Source organism: Panicum hallii, chromosome 9 (assembly GCF_002211085.1).
Source record: "Panicum hallii strain FIL2 chromosome 9, PHallii_v3.1, whole genome shotgun sequence".
Taxonomy (NCBI): Eukaryota; Viridiplantae; Streptophyta; class Magnoliopsida; order Poales; family Poaceae; genus Panicum; species Panicum hallii.
Window position 1 is genome coordinate 72723156 of NC_038050.1, and position 22317 is coordinate 72745472.

The following is a 22317-nucleotide window of genomic DNA, read 5'->3' on the forward strand; positions in this document are numbered from 1 at the left end:
AGGTAACAAACGCGCCAGTCCAAGGGGCAGTTGGGCCCGTACCGCACGCGCCCCGCTGCCCCGCGCCTCCTACTAGTAGGCGCGCAGGCAGCACGGGGCAGCAGGCCCCGTCCATGCCGATGGTCTCGCCACTACTAGGCCCGGTCCACCGCGCCACACCCTGGCCTGCATCCGTGGCCCGCACGTCAGTGGGCGAGCGACTGCTCCCAGGGGAGGGCGAGGGTCCATTAATCGGTCGGTCCCGTCTGCTGTCCCTCCGTCCTCCTCCGCCCCCCCCCCTCCCTTCCATCTGCTTCGTCGAGTCTCTCTCGGCTTGCTGGGGGCGCGCCCCCCCCCCCTCTCATCAATCAGAGCTGGGAGAGCACACGAGGGACGTGAAGGGAGAGAGAGAGAGAGAGGATCAGAGCTAGAGAGAGAGAGAGAGAGAGAGAGAGAGAGAGAGAGAGTGAAGAGAAAGAGTAGCGTTGATACACCGTCGAATCGAATCGAATCGAGCCTTCCGCCACCCCCATATCGGAATCGGAACCCGGCATCGCCATCCCCTTTCCACTCCACTCCATTCCCTCCCGCCCCCGCCCCCGCCCCCGGCGCATCGCGCCTCGCGCTTGCGTGATTCGTACGGTTTATCACCGCCTCTTTCTCTTCCACTCTCTCTCCCGGTCCGCCCGCCGCCGCGACGCCCACAAGTAGTAGCGACATTCGTCTCCGCCTCCCTCCTCTCCTCTCAGATTCTGATTCTGATTGCTCTGTGCTCTCCTGCCCCTGCTGCTGCTCGATTAGCGGCGGACTCGTGGTCTGTAACTGTCGGTGTGACTGCTGTTGGTGCAGCTGCTTTTTCTGCGGGGAGATGGCGGGAGGAGGCGCCGGTGACGCCGGCGGCGGCGAGCACGCGTCGGCGGCGTACTGGTACGACGCCTGCGAGGACGGCGCCTCGCTGCTGTGCGGCATCGACTTCGCCGCGTCCGCCGACTTCGACCCGGGCCTCATACCCGCGATGGACTGCGGCGCCGATGATGGCTTCGTCGCCGAGATCGATCGGATACTCGAGAGCATCAACGCCGAGACCACCCCCGCGCCGCCGCCGCCGCCACCTCCTGCGCATGCGCTTGCGCCTGCGCCCGCGCCCGTGGCTCCGCCGCAGCCGCAGCCGCAGTTGCAGGAGGCGTTCGCGGCCGTGGCCCACAATGCAGTGGCGGTGGTGGACGCGGCGCAGAGGACCCACGGCGTCGAGGCGAGGAAGGAGCCCAGGAGGGAGTCCCCGGTCGCCGCGGCCAATGGCGGCGGGGAGTGCAGGGACGGGAAGCGCCAGCGTCTCACTGCAGCTGGTACTGGAGGACCCCGCCAAGACTGGCGGCGGCGTCCGCCGCCGCCACCTCCCTCTCGTGGTTGGGAGGACCGGCGTGGAAGGCGGGAGCACGAGAGGCCTCGTAAACGCGACCGCGACGGTCATCACACCCATGATCACCACCGACGCGAGGCTCGAGGTTTCTGGGAGCGTGACCGCGGCGGCAAGATGGTGTTCCGCCATGGCATGTGGGAGGCTGAGGTGGACCGCCAAGGAAAGCGCGCCAGGACGCAGGATGGAAGCCCTGCCGAGAGTAAGGTGGAGGTGGATCAGACGGTAGCCTCGCAGAAGGAGAAGCCTGTCACTGAGGAGCAGGCGAGGCAGTACCAGCTCGAGGTGCTTGAGCAAGCAAAGAGCAGGAACACAATTGCCTTCCTTGAGACTGGTGCCGGGAAGACTCTCATAGCTGTTCTGCTCATCAAAAGTATTTGTGACAAAATGCGCAAGGAGAACAAAAAGATGCTTGCTGTCTTCTTGGTGCCTAAGGTGCCTCTTGTGTATCAGGTACTGTTAAAGAGTGAGCCTTTAGAAGTTTTTATCACAAGTTTTCTGGATGCAATTATAATTTATTGGTCGAATTGCAGCAAGCTGAAGTGATACGCGAGAGGACTGGATATTGTGTTGGGCACTACTGTGGGGAGATGGGGCAGGATTTCTGGGATTCTAGAAAATGGCAACGCGAGTTTGAGTCAAAACAGGTAAATTCCTTGGTGCTGTCGCTCTTTTATTTCCAAATTATTTCTATATACAATGTATTATGGCTAAGTTCTGAGCAAACCTGCACATAGCCACTGTGCTTCGACTTAGGAAACTATAATTTTCAGTAGCTCGTCCATTTAACTGGTTGGTAGCCAAGACACTCGAATGAACTCTTAACTGTTTCTTAGCAGATTATTTAAGTTGTAATAATAATATCTTTCTCTAGATGTAATTATCTTTCCTTCCATCACGGTGGCCATTACTACAGTATGTTTCCTCGAAATAATTATTCTATAGATTTGAGTGAAGTAGTGCACATGTCACCTTACAGGAATAGTTATTTCTTCTACTAGTTCAGCAGATATATTTTTGTTTACGCTCACACTCACACCATATGTACACAACCAGACCTGTAGCGTCTGAACATATACAGACACAACCACACACACGCACGCTCACACCATATGTACACAACCAGACCTACCAACTTCTCTTTTGTCCTTTTCCTGTCTTAGTATTATGTATTCACTCAATCAATCTGGTGGCTGTAATCCTACTAGCTGTTTTCAGGTTTTGTCTGTATTTTTCCTTATGATGCAAGGCAGGTTTCTCTGCGATAATCATGTGGATTGTATTGATATAGTTATACAAGATAATAGAGAGATAATTTTCAACTGCTTTGCTTCATAGTACGAGAGCTCATAGGTAATAGCAGATGGATCTGACTAAGAAAAATGGCATGATAACTCCAAGAATCCAAACGCTCAGTTAATTGATATCTGTGATAATTTGGAAATGCAAGAAAAGAGTTGTTTTTTAAATCACTTCTTTTTGCTTAAATCGAAATTATTTCGAAATCTAATGGTTAGAAGAGCAGCGGATAATAAACATCCGCAGAAAAGAGGCCTCAGATCAATGTCACCTGAAGCAAGGAGTGTGCTTGGGTTATCAAATTTCTAGAAGATGTTTAGGCATACATATTTTTATCAAATGGCCTTGTGTATTTATGATTTCTATACTATTCCATTCATAGGTGTAGTCATGCACAAAAGAATTACAAATGGTTCTTTCTTAAGGACTCTGAAAACAAGAACTTATAGTAAAGCTGTTACAGGGAAAAAACAATCTAAATCTTTTTGAATGTTGTGTTTGCTTAGAAACTGAACCTGACATGGGAGGAGGCAGGAAAAACGGACTTGAAAGTGTGGAGTATACCCAGAAAATTATCCTTGGATAGTTGGATTGAAGTGCATGGAAATCCATGTGGCTAACCATGAACAAACCTTTAGATCTCCTAAGAATATTACTATTATTGATGTTTTTGCATTTTTATATAAGTCCCCCCCCCCTTTTCCCCACCTTCCGCATCTGTAACCTACTCCAACTTGCTTGGAACTTTCTTTGTTGTGTTCGCTTAGACTTCAAATCAAAATTAGTAAATCTATAATGGAGATATGTTATTTACATATCTAGGTGACTAACGTATTGGTGATGTTGTTTAATGTACAGGCTTAGTTTACACCTCTTTTTAGGGAGGGCTTAGTTTATACTTGATAATGAGATAAATTGTTGCTGCCTTTAATCTTAGCTTCTTTGTTTCTTGTTCTTTTGGAGACAATATGTGTGCATTGATACTTGTGACAGGGTAGTACATGCAAGCAACCATTTGTCAATTGAACTTGAGGGTACACCCAAGCCTAATAGACATCATTTGCTCATGCTTATGCAATTTTCCACCCATTAATTACCTTCGTCGGTAAGTTATTAATTGTAGGACATTATTTAAATTAGGAAGGTTGTAGATGTAATTAGACTGGGTCCAACGTATTAGTCCTGGTCATATTAACTATTCTAAAAATATAGAGGAGTACCTGTAAACTGATGAAAGATTTAGAAAACCCTCAACAATCTCAACCTCTATCCGCCGCCACTGTCCCCCCCCCCTCCCACGTGCATCTTCCCTGCCCTAGCTGCCGCCCTCTTCAGGACTGCCGGCCGCGAGGGTGCTGGTCATGTACTTCTCCACCTCCGTTAATCCAAATCTGTAACATGAGGAGCCAGCAGTTTTTTTCCACAGCAAGAGGTATCTCTCTGTAGGTTGGCTAAATTCACAGGTGTATTAGAGCCTTTTGTCTTTTCTCTCAATTATCTAGTGGATCTATAAAGGGAAAACAAATCCTCGCTACTTATTTAAGGACCATGATACGGTTTTTTAGCCGTTGTTTCACCTGTTGCTTCCACTTTATGTGATAAGATGTGGCACTTGTATCGTAAGCAAATAAATCACCTGTTTGTCCTTTTCATGCTATCATTTCAATGCGATGTTATTTCTGTTACTTATACGTGTCTCACGCAGGTACTTGTAATGACAGCTCAGATTTTGTTGAACATCCTTAGGCACAGTATTATTAAAATGGATGCCATACACCTTCTGATTTTAGATGAGTGCCATCATGCAGTGAAAAAGCACCCATATTCTCTAGTCATGTCAGAATTTTATCACACCACTCCAAAGGACAAGAGGCCAGTTGTGTTTGGCATGACTGCTTCACCTGTTAACTTAAAGGGTACGGCTCTGCTGTCCGCTCAGTGTATCCTTGCTATTCCATGCATATTTTCTTTGGCATTTTCTGTCACATATTTGTTTAACTACATCTTTGCGTTCTATTATATGTATGTTTTTCTGATGCTTCTTAGTACTACTCTTTGGATAGGAGTGACTAGCCAAGAAGATTGTGCTATCAAGATACGAAATCTTGAGAGTAAACTGGATTGCATAGTATCTACAATCAAAGACCGGAAAGAGCTTGAGAAACATGTTCCCATGCCATCTGAAGTCATTGTCCACTATGACAAAGCAGCCACTCTTTTGTCTTTCCATGAACAGATCAAACAAATGGAAGCCACAGTTGAAGAAGCTGCGCTTTCTAGTGCTAAGAGAACTAAATGGCAGTTCATGGGAGCTAGGGATGCTGGCTCTAGAGATGAGCTGCGCCTTGTCTATGGTGTTTCTGAGCGTACAGAAAGTGATGGTGCAGCTAATTTAATTCAGAAGTTGAGAGCTATAAATTATGCTCTGGGTGAACTAGGACAATGGTGTGCTTACAAGGTACTGGCGTCACATTTAACAGTGCACTAGTGTATTGCCAACTGCCATGTGTTTCTAACAGCTATTTCTGTGTAATTTCAGGTTGCACAGTCATTTTTGACGGCACTACAGAATGATGAGAGGGCAAACTATCAGGTTGATGTTAAGTTTCAAGAGTCATATTTGAAAAAGGTTGTTGATTTGTTACACTGCCAGTTGACTGAAGGGGCTGCAATGAAAAGTGATAATAATGATGTTGAAATGCCTAATGCTGAAAACCACAAGCCAAATGAACTTGAGGAGGGGGAGCTACCTGACAGTCATGGTATTAATAGTTTTTCTTCTTCCTGCGGAATGTGTTCTCTGCTCATCGTTTTCCCTTTATCCTTTTCCTTATGAACTTCCCTTATTTCTTCATTCTATCATCAGCACCTTTTTTGCTTATTTTTTATCCATTATTGTACTCAAGAATGTCTTAGTTTCACGTTTTAATGCTGTTGTTTTCCACCAGCTGTTTCTGTAGGTGAACATGTAGATGAAGTTATTGGTGCTGCGGTGGCTGATGGAAAAGTTACTCCTAGGGTGCAGGCTTTGATCAAAATACTTCTCAAGTATCAGCACACTGAGGATTTTCGTGCTATCATATTTGTAGAGCGAGTGGTTACAGCATTAGTCCTCCCTAAGGTGAAGACTATGTTCTTCCACATTCTAAGATCAAGTACTTTCGAACCATTTATGAATTCTCTGATTTATTTCCCTTTCTTGACATTGTAGGTTTTTGCCGAGCTTCCATCCTTAGGCTTTATACGGTGTGCAAGCTTGATAGGTCATAACAATAACCAAGAGATGCGGTCATGCCAAATGCAGGATACAATTGCAAAATTTCGTGATGGCCGTGTATGTTTCTATTCATAATTTTCAATGGGATGCACCCATCTTTTGTACGTTCTATGTTATCTATGCTTGCTTGCCTTAACTATCTGTAATTCTGTGCAACTATATTTGTGAAATTTCATGATCCCATGTATGTTTCTACTCATAACATAATTCTACATTTGTATTTTTCTTTCCTAGTACCATCTGTTATAGTTTTAATATTAGTTAGGTTTAACTGCGTGCTATGCATATGCAGCCCCATTTTAGGGGCATATTGGAGCTAATTTTTACGCCTCGTATTTCATACTTATCCGGTTATCAAAGCCACTGTGTCATCGGTTTGTAGGTTACGCTGCTAGTTGCAACTAGTGTAGCAGAGGAAGGACTTGATATTCGACAGTGCAATGTTGTCATTCGCTTTGACCTTGCAAAGACTGTTTTGGCTTACATACAGTCTCGGGGTCGTGCTAGAAAGCCTGGATCTGACTACATATTGATGCTTGAAAGGTACTTGTGTCACCCAAATTTTTGGTGCAATTAAAATATGCTCTGTTTAAGTCCATGAACTTAATTGATTGTACTAGGGGAAATTTGTCGCATGAAGCGTTCTTGAAACATGCTCGGAGTAGTGAGGAGACATTGAGAAAAGAAGCTATTGAGAGAACTGATCTCAGCCATCTTGATGGTACTTCTATGATAAGCCCTGTTGATACATCACCTGATTCTATGTATCAGGTTGAATCCACAGGTGCTGTTGTCAGTTTGAACTCTGCAGTTGGACTCATACATTTTTACTGCTCACAGCTGCCAAGTGACAGGTACAGACTTCTTCTAATTTGTTTAATATACTTGCTCAATTAATTTTTAAAATTGCAGGCTCATCCTTAGTTTCCTACTCCCAGATACTCGATTCTTCGTCCGGAATTTATTATGGAAAAGCATGAGAAGCCAGAGGGTTCAACAGAATATTCTTGCAAGCTTCAGCTCCCTTGTAATGCTCCATTTGAGAAGCTTGAAGGCCCTATATGCAGTTCAATACGTCTGGCACAGCAGGTAATGGCAGTTCCATTGGAACAAACTATTATTCAGTTTTTGACTCCTATTTTGTCCATAAGTTTGAATCATGCCTGACTGTTTTTGTGCAGGCTGTTTGTTTAGCTGCTTGTAAGAAGCTACATGAAATGGGTGCCTTCACAGATATGCTTTTGCCTGATAGAGGAAGTGGGGAAAGAGAGAAGACAGAACAAAATGATGAAGGTGATCCACTCCCTGGAACAGCACGCCATAGAGAATTCTATCCTGAAGGGGTTGCTGAAATTCTGCGGGTGAGCATTTGCTTTCTCACTCATTATCTCTGAGTTTGAACTTGGAATGGTCTTAGTGGCGCATTTCAAGCTCCAGTATTTGGTTTATAATTCTAGTTGCTTTCTTGCAGTCTCATTTCACTGTATTTTGTTTATCACAGGGAGAATGGATTTTATCTGGAAGAGATGGTTGCCAAAGCTCACAGTTTATTAAGTTATATATGTATTCTGTAAACTGTGTGAACATTGGGACTTCAAAGGACCCTTTTGTTACACAACTTTCAAATTTTGCTCTTATTTTTGGCAATGAGCTGGATGCAGAGGTAAATTTGTTATCTGGCAATATTATACAATTTGACTGAAAAAAATCTGGAGTCTATAATGTTTCAATTTTTAGGTTTTATCGACGACGATGGATCTCTTTGTTGCTAGGACAATGATAACAAAGGCATCTCTCGTATTCCGCGGACCAATTGAAATTACAGAAAGTCAGGTTGGTTTGCTTGAAAAATGTGAAGCATCATCTTTCATTTCGATAATTTACGTTAATGTAGCTAATTTCTATTCCTGTGATACCAGCTGGTCCTGCTGAAGAGCTTTCATGTTAGGCTTATGAGCATTGTACTTGATGTTGGTGTTGATCCCTTAACTACACCTTGGGATCCAGCAAAAGCATACCTCTTTGTCCCTGTTGGGGCTGAGAAATGTATGGATGCTTTAAGAGAGATAGATTGGACCTTAGTTAACAGCATTGTGAACTCTGATGCCTGGAACAATCCTCTGCAGAGGGCACGCCCAGATGTCTATCTGGGCACTAATGAAAGGACTCTTGGCGGAGATAGGAGGGAATATGGGTTCGGGAAATTGCGTAATGGATCTGCTTTTGGACAGAAGGCCCATCCTACTTATGGTATTAGAGGCGCCATTGCTGATTTTGATGTTGTCAAAGCATCTGGATTAGTTCCTGCTCGTGATAGGGGGCATTTTAATGATTATCAAAACCAAGGCAAGTTGTTCATGGCAGATTCATTATGGGATGCTAAAGATCTTGCTGGAATGGTTGTAACTGCTGCCCACTCAGGAAAGAGGTTCTATGTGGACAGTATTTGCTACAACATGAACGCAGAAAATTCATTCCCTAGGAAAGAGGGCTACCTGGGTCCATTGGAGTACAGCTCGTATGCTGATTACTACAAGCAGAAGTAAGATAACGTTTTGAAGCTGAATACAAGCAGAGTACCCTTTTAGTTCTGATTGTTTTTGCTTTCCCTTTATGGCAAAATAGCTTTACAGCAGCAATATTGTGACCCTTGGTGTTTTTTTCTCAGGTATGGCGTGGAGTTAATTTATAAGAAACAGCCTCTTATACGGGCACGTGGTGTTTCATATTGCAAGAATCTACTTTCTCCTAGATTTGAGCATTCTGAAGGTAAAGCTGTGCATTTCTTTTTTATGAGATTTCATTTATATTATTTCAGCCTTAAACCTTACATTAACTTAATAAAGAAATACTAACTTAGTTCTTAACACAGTTACAAGTGGGACCATTCTTGTATAATGGGCTGTATGCTACTATTGTTTTGCAGCTAACAATGGAGAGTTCTCAGAGAACCTTGACAAAACATACTATGTATATTTACCACCTGAATTGTGCCTTGTTCATCCTCTTCCTGGATCACTTATTCGTGGAGCTCAGAGGTTACCCTCGATAATGAGAAGGGTGGAGAGCATGCTTCTTGCAATTCAACTGAAGGACATAATTGGTTATCCGGTTCCTGCAAATAAGGTACACCTGCACCCCTCAACCCTACATTTTTTAAGGGGAAACTTTCTAGTATCCCCTGTTACTAGAATTTACTTGTAGTGAGACACTTAAATTTTATCTTTTCTATAATAAAATTTATCCTTTCTGTAATACACCACGTCTATTGAGATGCTAAGACTACATGAGTACATGACATCCAAGTGAGTGTACCATACACCTCTGTGCCTTCGTTATTGCTCCTAGCATTGGTGCATCGTGGCTGTTAGTAAGAAAACTTAGCTAAATAAACCAGGATATACTCAAACCACGTGCTATTAATGCTTGTTTTGGACATGACAATCAGCATGGCAAATTTAAGGGTGTAACCTTTCCAAAAGATTGTGCTTTTGTTGCAAAAAGAGCATAAACCTGTTCTTATTCACCTAGATTCATCGTGCAAGGGCTAAATTATATTCTCAAATAAAAGAGAGATTGTGGAATCGATTAATGGCTCTTTCTTTTTGTGTGTTTGTGGCTCATGGCAGATATTAGAAGCCTTGACTGCTGCATCATGCCAGGAGACATTCTGCTATGAAAGAGCAGAGCTGCTGGGTGATGCATACTTGAAATGGGTTGTAAGTAGATTTCTTTTCCTAAAATATCCTCAAAAGCATGAGGGGCAGCTCACAAGGATGCGGCAGCAGATGGTTAGCAACATGATCCTGTACCAATATGCTCTGAATAAAAGCCTCCAAACTTATATCCAAGCAGATCGATTTGCTCCATCAAGGTGGGCAGCTCCGGGAGTGTTGCCTGTATTTGACGAAGAAACAAGAGATTCTGAACCATCCATCTTTGAGGAATCTAGTCCTCGTTGTGAATTGCACAAGGATTCTTATGAGGACTATGCGGATAGCATGCAAGAAGACGGTGAAATTGAGGGAGATTCTAGCTGCTATCGTGTTCTGTCTAGCAAAACATTAGCAGATGTTGTGGAAGCACTTATTGGTGTCTACTACGTAGCAGGAGGGAAAATCGCTGCAAACCACCTGATGAGATGGATCGGGATCCATGCAGAGTTGGATCCTCAGGAGATCCCTACTTCAAAGCCATATATCATACCTGAGAGCATAATGAAAAGCATTGATTTTGACACATTAGAAGGTGCACTCGGTATCAAGTTTCAGACTAAAGGCTTACTTGTTGAGGCTATCACACATGCATCGAGGCCATCATCTGGTGTTTCCTGTTACCAGCGCCTGGAATTTGTTGGGGATGCTGTGTTGGATCATCTAATTACAAAACACTTATTTTTCACTTATACTGACCTACCTCCTGGCCGCTTGACTGACTTGAGAGCTGCAGCTGTTAATAATGAGAACTTTGCAAGGGTTGCAGTTAAGCATAAGCTGCATGTACATCTTCGCCATGGATCGTCTGCATTGGAGACACAGGTAGGTCCCTCTTTATTTGTTCAGCGGCGACCTTCCTTGTCTTTTATGATGTGATGGTTGGACTGGAGTAGGGTTGTGTTGAAATTCTTGCTGCATTTTGGAAGCAATGCTGACTATTTATCTCTATCCTCTGAAGATTCGGGAGTTCGTAAAGGATGTCCAGGAGGAGCTTTCAAAACCAGGTTTCAATTCTTTTGGGCTTGGGGATTGTAAGGCTCCTAAGGTGCTTGGAGACATTTTTGAGTCTATTGCTGGTGCAATATTCCTGGATAGTGGGTATGATACCTCGATAGTCTGGAAGGTAATTAGTTTCTGTATCCTTGAAACAAAGTTGTGTCCATCCTCATGTGGAAATACTAAGTTTCCTTTTATTAAACTGTTATGCCAGGTTTTTCAGCCTTTACTTGATCCAATGGTAACACCAGACACCCTTCCAATGCATCCTGTTAGGGAGCTCCAAGAGCGCTGCCAGCAGCAAGCTGAAGGATTAGAATACAAAGCATCCCGCACAGGCAATGTAGCTACCGTTGAAGTCTTTGTTGATGGTATTCAGATTGGTGTAGCTCAAAACCCACAGAAGAAGATGGCACAAAAGTTGGCAGCGAGAAATGCGCTTGTTGTCTTGAAGGAGAAGGAAACCGCAGCAAAGAAAGATACCGAAAAGGACGGTGAGAAGAAAAATGGTTCTCAGATGTTCACTAGGCAGACCCTGAACGACATCTGCTTGAGAAAGCAGTGGCCAATGCCACAATACAGGTGCGTAAACGAGGGCGGCCCTGCCCATGCCAAAAGATTTGTTTATGCAGTAAGGGTGAATACATCTGACCGTGGATGGACTGACGAGTGCATTGGAGAGCCAATGCCGAGTGTGAAGAAGGCTAAGGACTCTGCTGCCGTTCTTCTTCTTGAGCTTTTGAATAGGAATTACCAACACAAGCCTGACGGCAAATAGTTTAGTTGATGTTCTTGGTGGGGGCATTCAGCATTCTTATACCCATTCAGTGCTTTTCAGCCCTGACAAATAAAAACATAAGCAGAGCTGAGGAGTGAGATTAGAGGATTATTTTGTCGAGGCCGCTGGTTACTATTAGGTATTTACTGGTGAGGTATTGAGGTGTCACAAATAGGGGTTGCAAATTGCAATAGAAGAAAGGATAGGTTGATATAGGATATTGTTGGCCTCCCATTCGTCGATTGTATAAGGTGTTTACAGCACAATGCATTGCATTGATCCAATAAACTTATAGTACGATTATATTATAATGGTACCTTACATGTTTATCATGTATCTATTTCTCAGTGCTTAGTTACTGCTTACAGCACCTCACATTCTATGTAGCATCATGCATGAACAAAACTGTCAACTTTGCGCTGGAATATGGATAGAATGGCCTTGCCACCTGGTAGCAAGGGAATTAATAAATCTGCGGAGTCCATTCTGGGATACTCGTCTAGAAAGATACTGAAATAATAATTCGATTAACAACTTGATGATGATGACACTAATCTGGAAACTGACATGATGCAACGTCCATAAGGTGAGCAACGAAAACATCTTATTGCAAATCCCCAAAAATAATGAAAACATCTGATTCCACCGGGTGTAAGGGTGCAAGCAGCGAGGAAGGGTCTTCTAGGCCGTGAGCTCCATGATGGCGCTGACGATGTCGCCGTCGTGCGCCTTGAGAGCCTTGACGGCCTTGGCCCGCGACACGCTGGCCTGCGTCATGACGAGGTCGATGTCGCGGGGCTCAATCCCGGTCTCGTCCACCACCTCCTCCTCCTCGTCGGCCGGCGCCGCGGCCGCCGTGTCCTGCTTGGCCATCGCCTTGCTGAGGTCCTGCATCCTGAACTGCTGCACGGCCTGGGCCTGCAGCTGTGAGCTCAGGTCCTCTATCTTGGCCTCGCCGAATATCACGTACGTCTCCGACGTCGGGCTCTTGAACACGTCAGGCTTCGACACCACGAACAGTATCTGGAGCAAAGAACAAGAACGGCTGTCAGTAACAGAAGACTAGCTAGGAGTTTCATGACGAACGAAATCAAGGAGGACAAAAGCTTGCTTGTGTTCTGACTTACGTTCTTGGCTCTTTTGATGGTTATCCTGCTGACGCCGGTGACGGGTTTCATTCCGAGCTTCATCATGGCCTTGCGGCTCTTCTTCTCGCTCCGGCTCTGCTTGGAGCCCTCGGTTGCCCCTGCACCGAGCTCACCTGCACGCGGGCACAGCAGATACTGCACGTAAGATTCCCCATTCGGCAGGTGCTAATCTATAACTATTGCAGCAATTCAAACACTGAAACATTCACACTGGCATGCTGTCAGTGCCAGAAGAGTAGAGAAGATTCCACGCGCGCGGTGGAGACAGAATCAGCAAACAGAGGCCAATCAATCTTATAACATGATAAAAAAACACATGGTACCTTCATCAGCGTCGTCGTCGTCGTCGTCGTCTTCATCGTCCTCGTCCTCGTCCTCCTTGACGTCCTCGACGACCGGCGCCTCGTCCGCCGCCTGCTGCTCCGACTTGGGCGCGGCCTCCTCGCTCTCCGCCGCCTCGGTCTTCTCCACCTCCGCCGGCGGCGCTTGCTCGCTGACCATCCTGCCTGGGCCGCGGCTGACCGAGCACGGGGTTTGCGGTGGCGCAGCGGCGACCTGCTGCGGTGGTGGCGCACGGGAACGAACGGGTGCTGGCTGGCCTCAGGATAAGGGCGGGGAAGCAGCAGAGTGTGAGCGAGCGAGCGCGGAGACCGGCGCAGGCCTTATCTATCCGCAACCGTGTCGTCGCCCGCTGGGTGGTGGGCTTGCGTACCCACCCGAGCTGGGCTCTTCCAGCCCGTGTTGGCCGGCCTGTTGCGAACGCGGCCCATCAGGGTCTCGTAGCAAACTGTGCAGTATAATAAAATAGTTTGGGAGGTTTGCTTGGTGTTGGCCAGCTAATGCAATTTCCATTAGCTGCTCGTGCAAATCCCTCTGGAAATTGAATTGCATTGTGGAGTGGAGCACTGAAGAGTGGAGTGTAGATGGGCGAGGAACAGAGCTCTGCACTGCACACATGTTGATGCTCCGGTCTGATTCCTGTGGTCACTACTCACTAATAACTTAGCTGCTGCCGAGCATATGTAATCCATGCCCAAATCTTAGATGACACCAAGCATAGATGAGAGTTAATTTACACTACTAGGCCAATCGCTTGCACTCAGCTGGCAGACGCCGGCAGCTGGGCAGCTCAGTGATCTCCTGCGTAACACCCACATTTGCAGGTCATGCCATCGAGCCTTCAAGTGCCACTTCACCTAACAACATGCACGAACGAATTGGCACGTGTCAGAACTCAGGATCAGGCTGGCTATATATATGCACCTTGACTTGCCAAGTTCGTGTCAACTCACTGCTCCAGCAAGCCGGCGATCATAGAGACACTTCAGTGTTGGAGAAACATTAGTTCCATTGTACTCTGATGGGGAGAGCAACAAGATGGGGTGGTGGATCACGGTGGCAGTAGTGCACTCGATGGCCAGTCTGCTGGCGATGTGCGCCGGCGGGAACGGGGCGGCACTGCAGCCAGCTTCTACGGGGCGACGTGCCCGCCGGCGGAGATGATCGTGCGGCAGGAGGTCATCCGGGGTCTGCACAGCGACATCGGCTTCGCCGCCGGCCTCGTCAGGATGCACTTCCACGACTGCTTCGTCAGGGTAGCTAAGCACGCACCTGGCGTCGTCACTAGCTACTGCTCGACCATATCAATCCCTCACTCTGCTAGCAGCGATGCACGAGCCCTTTACAATCGCTGCTCGGTTGCGTTGCAGGGGTGCGACGCTGCTGGAGTCGACGCCGGACAACACCGCGGAGCGGGACTCCCCCGTGAACAACGCCAAGGCCCGCCTCGAGGACGCCTGCCCCGGGGTCGTCTCCTGCGCCGACATCCTCGCCTTCGCCGCCAGGGACAGTGTCGAGCTGGTAAAACAAACAAGAACAACGTAACATCTCTGCTGCACTAGCTAGCTGTGTGTCTGCACTAGTCTTGACGACCTGTCTGTGCCATGGATGGATGGATCGATGCGCAGAGCGGCGGGCCCCGGTACGACGTGCCGGGAGGGCGGCGCGACGGCACGGTGTCCATGGCGTCGGAGGTGCCCGACAACATCCCCGCGCCGACGTTCAACCTGGACCAGCTCACCCAGAGCTTCGCCGCCAAGGGCCTCACCCAGGAAGACATGGTCACCCTCTCAGGTACGCGTTACGTTACCTACGCACAGTGCCTGTCACGTTCAGCGACGTTCAAACGTGTCGGTCGGTGCATGGCAGGCGCGCACACTATCGGGCGGGCGCACTGCACGGCGTTCAGCGACCGGCTCTACAACTTCAGCGCGACGGGCGCGGCGGACCCGGCGCTGGACCCGCCGTTCCTGGCGCAGCTGCAGCACGCGTGCCCGGCCACCGGCCCCGGCGGCGGCGTCGACCCGGGCCTCGTGGTGCCCATGGAGCCGCGCACGCCCTACGCGCTCGACACGCTCTACTACTGGGGCGTCCTGCGGGGCCGCGGCCTCTTCGCCTCCGACCAGGCGCTGCTGGCCAGCGCGCCCACCGCCGCGCAGGTCAGGCAGAGCGCGTACGGGAGCTACCCGTGGAAGCAGAAGTTCGCCGCAGCCATGGTCAAGATGGGGCAGATCCAGGTGCTCACCGGCAGCAGCGGCCAGATCAGGGCCAAGTGCAGCGCCGTCAACTGAAGCATCCGCTCCATCGATTTTTCGTCGTCCTGTGTTGTTCTGCTGCTTCTGGTCGTGGAAATAAATAAACAGTTCATGACTGTTGCGACAGTATCATGTTGATCATGTGCCATTATGGACAAGCGGAGATCGTCGCCAGCGTGTGTCTTCGTCATCTCACCCTGCTCCGCCGAAGGAGCTTACGGCTGCGGTCGGAGCTGTAGCAGGAGACAAGAACAGAGGATCGATGGTCTCCGCTCTACTCTGTAGTATGCTGGTGCCGCGATGCCGCAGTCCGCGGGAGCCGCCTCTCCGCTACTCGATCTGTAGATTATAGGGTGATCGTATCCGTCGGTGCCTCCGCCCTTCACGCCGTCTCGATGTGCCGCCGCCGCCGCCGCGGCCGCTGGAGCATCTGTGGGGTCAGAGCCAGCCCCGTCCGCGTGAGCGGCGGCGGAGGCGTGCGCGGGGCCTCAGGCAACTCTACTTCGCGAGGATTTGATGGAGGCTCGCGTGGGAGGTACGGCGGCGGAGCCAGCGGAGATCGCCGGCGGCCATGCCGCCCGCCCGAAATTGATCCACACTTTTTTAAATAACCCCCTAGATCCAAAATAGGGGGTTTTATGTAAAATACTATATCGTATTTTTCACATAACCCTTACTACTCGCGATCCGAATTAGGGGTCTTTATATAAAAATACGTACCCGTATTTTACATAAAGATCCCTGAATTCGGATTTGCTTTCTGAAATCTCTGGGCCGCCGGAGATCCGGAAGGCGGCGTGGGAGCGGGGGAGAGCCGGAGAGGAGCACGAGCACAATCTTTCCTCGACGACGAGACTATGAAAACCTCCGTCCCCGCAAGACCGCAACCAGGCATCTCCGGCGCCCCCTTCTCCACGTACGCCATGTGGGTAGGGCCGCTCGCGGCGTCGCGATGCGTCAGGCGCTCTCACGGCGGTAGGGGTGGCGCAGCAACCAGATACCACGCCGCCGCGCGCTCCGTCATCCGCGACCACGCCGGCAGCAGCGCACATGCATGGCGCTGCAAAAGCCGCATCCAGGTGTGATGCGGAAGAGAAGACAGGACAGTTGGAAATATTCAGAGTTTCGGACTTCAGAGGAAGTGTTGAAAGTCTGAATATTTCATTCAGCGGAAGAGAAGACAAGACCCTAAGGGCACACTGATGCTCATCATCTGGAGGGGATGCTGGAAATGGCACACTGCTGCTCTGCAACCAGAGAATGTGTTCTGACTTCTGAAACTATCACTAAAAATAGGAAGAGAAAATAATTTACAGTGTTTGCTCAAATTACACAGAGGGGTCTCAATGCAGCAACAAATTCAATCAACGAACGGCCGAGCACAGGACGGAGGAAAAGATCACAGGGAAACCGGAGTATTGTGTTTGGTGAAGGAAGCGAGCTGTCAGGCAACACTGAATCTGAATGTGCTGCCAGTGTTCAGCTCCATCACAACAACAGGGACGCCAGCACGACGGAGCACGCGGCGGCGAGCGCGCCGATCGGCCGCGACGCGTCTGAGGACGACGGCTTCTTGGTCTTGTGGTCCGCGGCCACCGACGGGGCGTCCGCTGGCTGCGTTGCGGACGGGGAGCCCTGGGGCGCCTCCGTCTTGCCGCGATAAGCTGGTGTTCTCTGAAAATCACTGGTCTGATTTCAGTGGGGGATGATAAAGAGCTTGTTGGACTGTGTATCGCCTAAACACCTTCAGATGGGCCTCCAAGTCGTGATCGAATCGGAACTAGAAAAGGAAACCTGACTCGAGTCGTGCTCGTGGCAACTTTCTCCCTCCTGGTCGAATCGCGCAAAGCACGGCACCAAATCCCCGTTCATGGAGCGATGCATCGGAGTAATAACACCTCGAGGACCAATTTCGACGGGGAACCCGCCGGGATTCTGCAGGGCGAATCAAGGCAAGAAGAAAGGCTCCTCCCAGCATAGCCGCCGCGTCCGTAGGCCAGCGACATGGCGCGTCCAATGCTTCCAATCACAAACCCGCACGGAGGTGATGTTCGATCGTCGTCTTCCCCGCTGGACCAGTGGACGAAGCGGTTCCAGGAAGCCGAGCGGCTGGTGGACGACGTCGTGGAGCGGATCGCCGAGAGGGAGTCCGTGCCGCCGTCGCTGCGGCGGGAGCTGCAGCGCCGGACCGCCGAGATCCGCCGCAAGGTCGCCATCCTCGGGACCAGGCTCGACATGCTGCGGGAGGACTTGTCCGATCTGCCAAAGAAGCAAAACATGTTCGTGAAGTTACTCTCCTCTATTTGTTGCAACTGATGATGGCAACAAGAACGAAGAAAACATTACAGGAATATATATAGTAACAAGTTTTTTTCACGTGAATTGCAGAAGCTTGAAACAATTGGGCAAGCTAGCCGAGAAGCTCTCCGGTCTGAGCTCCAAGGCGAAGGAAGTTGGCGGGCAGTTCACCGTGAAGTACTCGTCCGACAGGTGAGTTAATCTTCTGCTATCGGTTCAGAGCTATCATCTTCTGCTTCTGTTTCAGAGCAAGACTGAACCTCGAGCAAATTCTTCCTCCTCCTGAATCTTCAGGAACGACTTGTGTGGATCGAGCGAGAAGAGCGCAAAGATAGATGTGAACAGCATTGCCGATATGGACAACCGTGAGATGGTCAACTTGCAGAGAAAGGCCATCAAAGGTAAAGCTCCGCCTTCCCCTTTTAGTTAGTAATATCATTGCATCACTGAAATCACCTGAAGATGAGACATTTGTGTGCTAAAGTGATGAGCTCCTTGTACATGGTGCAGAGCAGGATTCTCAACTGGAGATTCTGGAGGAGACCGTTGTCAGCACGAAGCACATTGCGCTGGCGATTAACGAGGAGCTGGACCTGCAAACTAGGCTGATTGTAAGTGCAAGCCTGCCAGCAGTATTTCCTGAAAATGAACCTGGGCTCAACTTGCCCTTTTCAGAAAAAACTTGTTTCTAAATCACTCTCACCTGAAAGCGTTGCAGGACGACTTGGACGAGAGTGTTGAAGACACAAGCACTCAACTAGAGGTATATATGCCTCACCTACTTCGAAATTTTCATCCTTCCACAGCCAAACTAAACTGCTAATCAACTTCCTCCAAGATAGTAGCTGACATCTCATCATGGCCATGCATGCATATTTCAGAAGACCTATATACGTGCCACTGTTCTTAGATGAGCTGACATGTTGGTTGTCATTTGTGTGCCTGCAGCGTGCGATGAAGAGGCTGAAAAAACTGAACATGCGCATGAGGAAAGGCGGTTCTTGCTGGGGCATAGTCTTGTCGGTCATCGCCGCTGTAATCTGTGTTGCCGTAGTCTGGGCTCTGATAGCAAGTTAACAATCAAACACTAACGGCCAGGAGACATGATTTTTCAGGCCTGGACAGTCCAACAACTGACTTTTCCTTTCCAAAGTTGCTCAAACATTACCCATGATGATTTCTAAATAGTTCGATGATGTCTGTTTATTCAGTCCGAGCGGTACAATATTGTAGTCTGATAATCCCTGCCGGAGAGACCTTAATTTGTGACTTGTGAGCGGACTAAAGCTAATCTGCTTTTAAAAATCATTGGCCTGATTTTTTTTTGCCAAATGATTTCGAGTTAATTACAAGTGTGATACGAAACACGAGTTTAATCATTTTGGCTTGGAGCCGAGCCAGCACTCGCCTCGCAAGCAGCAGCAGCAGACCGTCGCCGGCGTACGTCTTCGTCGCCTCACCATGGAATAGAGGATGCGCCGGTCTACTCCGCCCATGGCGCGGTCTCGATGCGCCGCCGCAGCCGCAGGAGCATCTATGGGGGCAGAGCTTGCCCCGTCCGCGTGAGCGGCGGCGGAGGCGCGCGCGTGGCCTGAGGAACCTCTAGTTCGCGAGGATTTGACGGAGGCTCGCGCGGGAGGTACGGCGGCGGAGCAGCGGAGATCGCCGGCGGCCATGGCTCCCGCCCGAAATTAATATAGACTTTTGCAATTGAACCCCTGATTCGGATCGCGATTAATAATCGTGATCCTATATTTTATATAAACCACCCTATTTTGGATTATTAATTTACACAAAATCCCTTAATTCGGATCGCGATTACTAATCGCGATCCGAATCGGGGGCTTAAAGGTTCCTGTTTTGGGCAACTGGTTCTCTTCCTCCCTCTCGTCTCCTCGTCGGCTCCACCGCCAGCTCATTCGCCGTCGCCATGGGCCTATTTTAACGAGAACCGCGCACCCGATCGGCGCGCGCCCGCGCGTGTCGCGCTGCAGCTCGTTCCGCTCGCGTCTCTACGCCTACAACTCGAGCACGAGCCAGGACCCGCCTTGGACGCCGGGCTGGCGGCGCAGCTGGAGCCGGCGTGTCCGCCGGGGAGCGACGACAACACGGTGGCCATGGACGCCGGCAGCCCGGGGGCGTTCGACCCGAGCTACTAGAATCTTCTCGACGGCCGCGGCCTCCTCACCTCCACCAGGCCCTGACGACGGACAACGCCACCGCCGCGCTGGTGGCGCAGAACGCCTACAGGCTACAGCCTACAGCCTCTACCTCTCAGCCGCCAGGTTCGGCGATCGATGCCATGGCCAAGATGGGCGGCATCCAGGTGCGCACCGGCAGCCAACTGCAGGGCTGTGAATTAAGTACGCGGCAGCCATTCTTTTTACTGTTCTCCCCCCTCTCCCAACGATTGTAGAGTGTCTTCTTCCCAAATTATAAAAGTGCAAATCTGAGTCATACAAGTACTTGTGCTACGCGTGCGAATGTGAGATGGACGCCTGCGTTGTTCGGCAACAGCAAGGCAGGACGAGACATGCAAGCTCACAGGTTCCAGACGGTGTCTTTGGAAAAATTAAGAACGCTAGTAGGGGCGGTGCCCACAGCCTCTGGCCTCAGGGTTGTGGATTTGCCGTGCCGCCATGCCAACGTGCGTACCCACTTTTGTCATGTGCCGCGCACAATCGTACCTAACAATCTTCTGAACAATAAGCACCAATGCAACCAAAACGCCGCATGATTAGGGGGCCTGAGCTCGAGCCTTTCTTGGCGCTAATGCTAGTTTTTTTCCCGTAAAGCCGAGGCCGAAAAGGAGCAAAAGCTTGCGACGCGATGAAAGCGAATCCAACTTTGCAGCGCGAGCCAACAGCATGGGGGCTTAGTGGTTGGCCTTGGCCACTTGGCCAGAGCCAGAGCCCCCGGAGCTAGCACACAAGAAGGCTTTCTTTCCTCCTCGTATAAAAGATGAACGTGAGCTTTTTTCCTTTCAATTACTAGAAAAAAGGATGGTCGTGACCTCTGCAGATTGATTCCATGCCGTATTTGATCCGCAAATTGAGACGTCTCAAGAAGAGAGGAACACAAAGCCGGCTGCATTTTGTTTTCTTTTGTCAGCAGGGCTGCCAGAGTGCCAACTAGCAGGATGAATTGGAGCTTCCTCCTCTGAGCTGTGACATGGTTGCTAGCTGCTCCTGGAATTGCGGTCAAACCGACAGCAGCCATGATCTACTGACTGATTAGCTACGGATAGCATGGATCCGATTTGTGCGTCCATCCACCCAACACTGCTGACCTGCATGTGCAGCCACCATTCGCCAGAGCGCGTTGGCATGGCAGCCCCCTCCTGCAGCCTGCAGAATGGACCTCACCTGGTGGTAGGTAGCAGCTAGCGATGTTCTTTCAAATTTCCACTCTACACTTGGCAAATAAAAAAAATCCCACTTTACAGTGAAAAACACATTTCTGATCCTATGAATGACAGTATAGTTTGTGCTATTCCCTGAAGGGACCCCCTTCAGAATTTTACCACACCAATACCAAGCAGAGACGGAGAGACCTCCCTCGACTACAGTCGAAGCTGAGTGATGATGTTACAGCACTGTGACACGCACGATGAAGAGTTCACCGCGAAACCAACAGAGAAGAATGTTCCTAGTCCCAGTTCCACAGTGAGCCAGCGATGCAGACCTCGGTCAGAACCTTTCAGCAGTATTCAGAGATTAGCTAGCTTTGAGTAACTTTACCAAGAAACTGCATGGACCAACTGCGGCCCGCCCCTGCAGCCTCTGCATTAGGTTCCCTTTCGGTAAAGTTTCTGCACTGACGGATCCGATCTAAACGCGGTGGGACTCGTGGCACTTGATCACCTTTAAGGAATGGCTCCGCTGAAGGAAAGCTTCTCCTCCTTAACGTGGAAGGCACTACGATCTGGCCTCTCTTTCTCTGAAGCCAGCCACAGAATTGAATCTGGCCTGAGTTGTCTGGCCCTAACTAACCACGCTTCACTACTCAAGTACTCACAGACTTCTCTTGGCAATTAAGTAAGTATACTACCACTACCAGGACAAAAAACTGCTCCAATCATGCGTCTTTAGAAAGGCTTTCACTCCATGTAAGCGGCAGGAGACTGGAGCCCAATCCACAATCCAATCCATGAAGCAATTCGATCAATCATGCAGTGCATGTTGGGTGCCCGTGGATCCCGTACGAGTACGACAGACGGCGCGGCTAGCTGGCATGATTGCGCGTTCCTCGCGGCTGCTGAGTGCTGACGATCTTTGCTTCCGGGACGCAACTCATGAAGAGATAGATGATTGCTCATGAGCACTGACTGCCATTGCTTATGCTGCTTACTGAAGCAACCCAGCATTTTTTTGTACGGGCACTGAACTGACGACGTCGTCCGCATGTAGCACACGGGAGGTGCCCTGGCTTACAATGATGGAACTGCTGAGAAAGTGCAGTGGTTCCCTGAATGCACGCCAGGAGTTTGCCCGTATTGTGGAGTGCCAGCTGAATCACCAGCATTTGGCAGACGATAATTAAGCCGGCAGGCCACTGTACAGCCATTCCCCATTCATCATCCACCATCTCTGTACTAGTACTGCTGCCTGGTCCATCTGAGCATGGGTGAGAACTGAGAACGCACTAGAAAGTTCCATGTCAGAGAAGAGGAAAAGAACATCGGTTATCATCATCACGACGGTTCCCAGAGCTCGTCCTAGCATACAGTCCAATCCATAGCTTTGTGCTGCTGAAATCACTGGGGCCTCTGCATGCCGAGTCCGATTGTCCATGCATGATCGACGTTTTACTGCT

At 49.3% G+C, this 22317-nt stretch overlaps 4 protein-coding genes across 6 annotated transcripts; 3 read left to right on the top strand and 1 right to left on the bottom strand.

The window, feature by feature from the left end:
* The first annotated feature begins 283 nt into the window (after positions 1 to 283).
* On the top strand, positions 284 to 11798 carry LOC112877871 (endoribonuclease Dicer homolog 1). Of its 3 annotated transcripts, XM_025942246.1 has the most exons (20): positions 288 to 686; positions 829 to 1849; positions 1930 to 2043; positions 4401 to 4611; positions 4759 to 5153; positions 5235 to 5457; positions 5644 to 5816; positions 5907 to 6029; positions 6355 to 6515; positions 6593 to 6826; positions 6911 to 7061; positions 7154 to 7333; positions 7474 to 7635; positions 7710 to 7805; positions 7892 to 8514; positions 8641 to 8741; positions 8899 to 9098; positions 9602 to 10510; positions 10647 to 10811; positions 10899 to 11798. In XM_025942246.1, the coding sequence occupies exons 2-20, from the start codon at positions 848 to 850 to the stop codon at positions 11460 to 11462; spliced, it is 5787 nt and encodes a 1928-aa protein (XP_025798031.1). In that variant the 5' UTR covers positions 288 to 686; positions 829 to 847; the 3' UTR covers positions 11463 to 11798. The 3 variants fall into 3 exon arrangements, with proteins under 3 accessions (XP_025798032.1, XP_025798031.1, XP_025798030.1); XM_025942245.1 differs by having other exon boundaries at positions 288 to 1849; XM_025942247.1 differs by lacking the exons at positions 9602 to 10510; positions 10647 to 10811; positions 10899 to 11798 and having other exon boundaries at positions 284 to 1849; positions 8845 to 8985.
* A 164-nt stretch (positions 11799 to 11962) lies between these two features.
* On the bottom strand, positions 11963 to 13250 carry LOC112877873 (nascent polypeptide-associated complex subunit alpha-like protein 1). Its single transcript, XM_025942248.1, has 3 exons — positions 12934 to 13250; positions 12590 to 12723; positions 11963 to 12485 (listed from the first exon to the last, which is right to left on the bottom strand). Exons 1-3 carry the CDS (start codon positions 13109 to 13111, stop codon positions 12144 to 12146), a joined length of 654 nt encoding a protein of 217 aa, XP_025798033.1. The 5' UTR covers positions 13112 to 13250; the 3' UTR covers positions 11963 to 12143.
* Positions 13251 to 13565: 315 nt separating this feature from the next.
* Positions 13566 to 15240, top strand: LOC112873450 (peroxidase 5-like). Its single transcript, XM_025936395.1, has 5 exons — positions 13566 to 13593; positions 13979 to 14206; positions 14313 to 14470; positions 14578 to 14743; positions 14819 to 15240. The coding sequence occupies exons 1-5, from the start codon at positions 13566 to 13568 to the stop codon at positions 15238 to 15240; spliced, it is 1002 nt and encodes a 333-aa protein (XP_025792180.1).
* A 1980-nt stretch (positions 15241 to 17220) lies between these two features.
* On the top strand, positions 17221 to 18740 carry LOC112873451 (syntaxin-52-like). The gene is made up of 7 exons (XM_025936396.1): positions 17221 to 17483; positions 17593 to 17694; positions 17797 to 17903; positions 18013 to 18113; positions 18221 to 18265; positions 18451 to 18537; positions 18714 to 18740. Exons 1-7 carry the CDS (start codon positions 17221 to 17223, stop codon positions 18738 to 18740), a joined length of 732 nt encoding a protein of 243 aa, XP_025792181.1.
* Positions 18741 to 22317: the final 3577 nt, after the last annotated feature.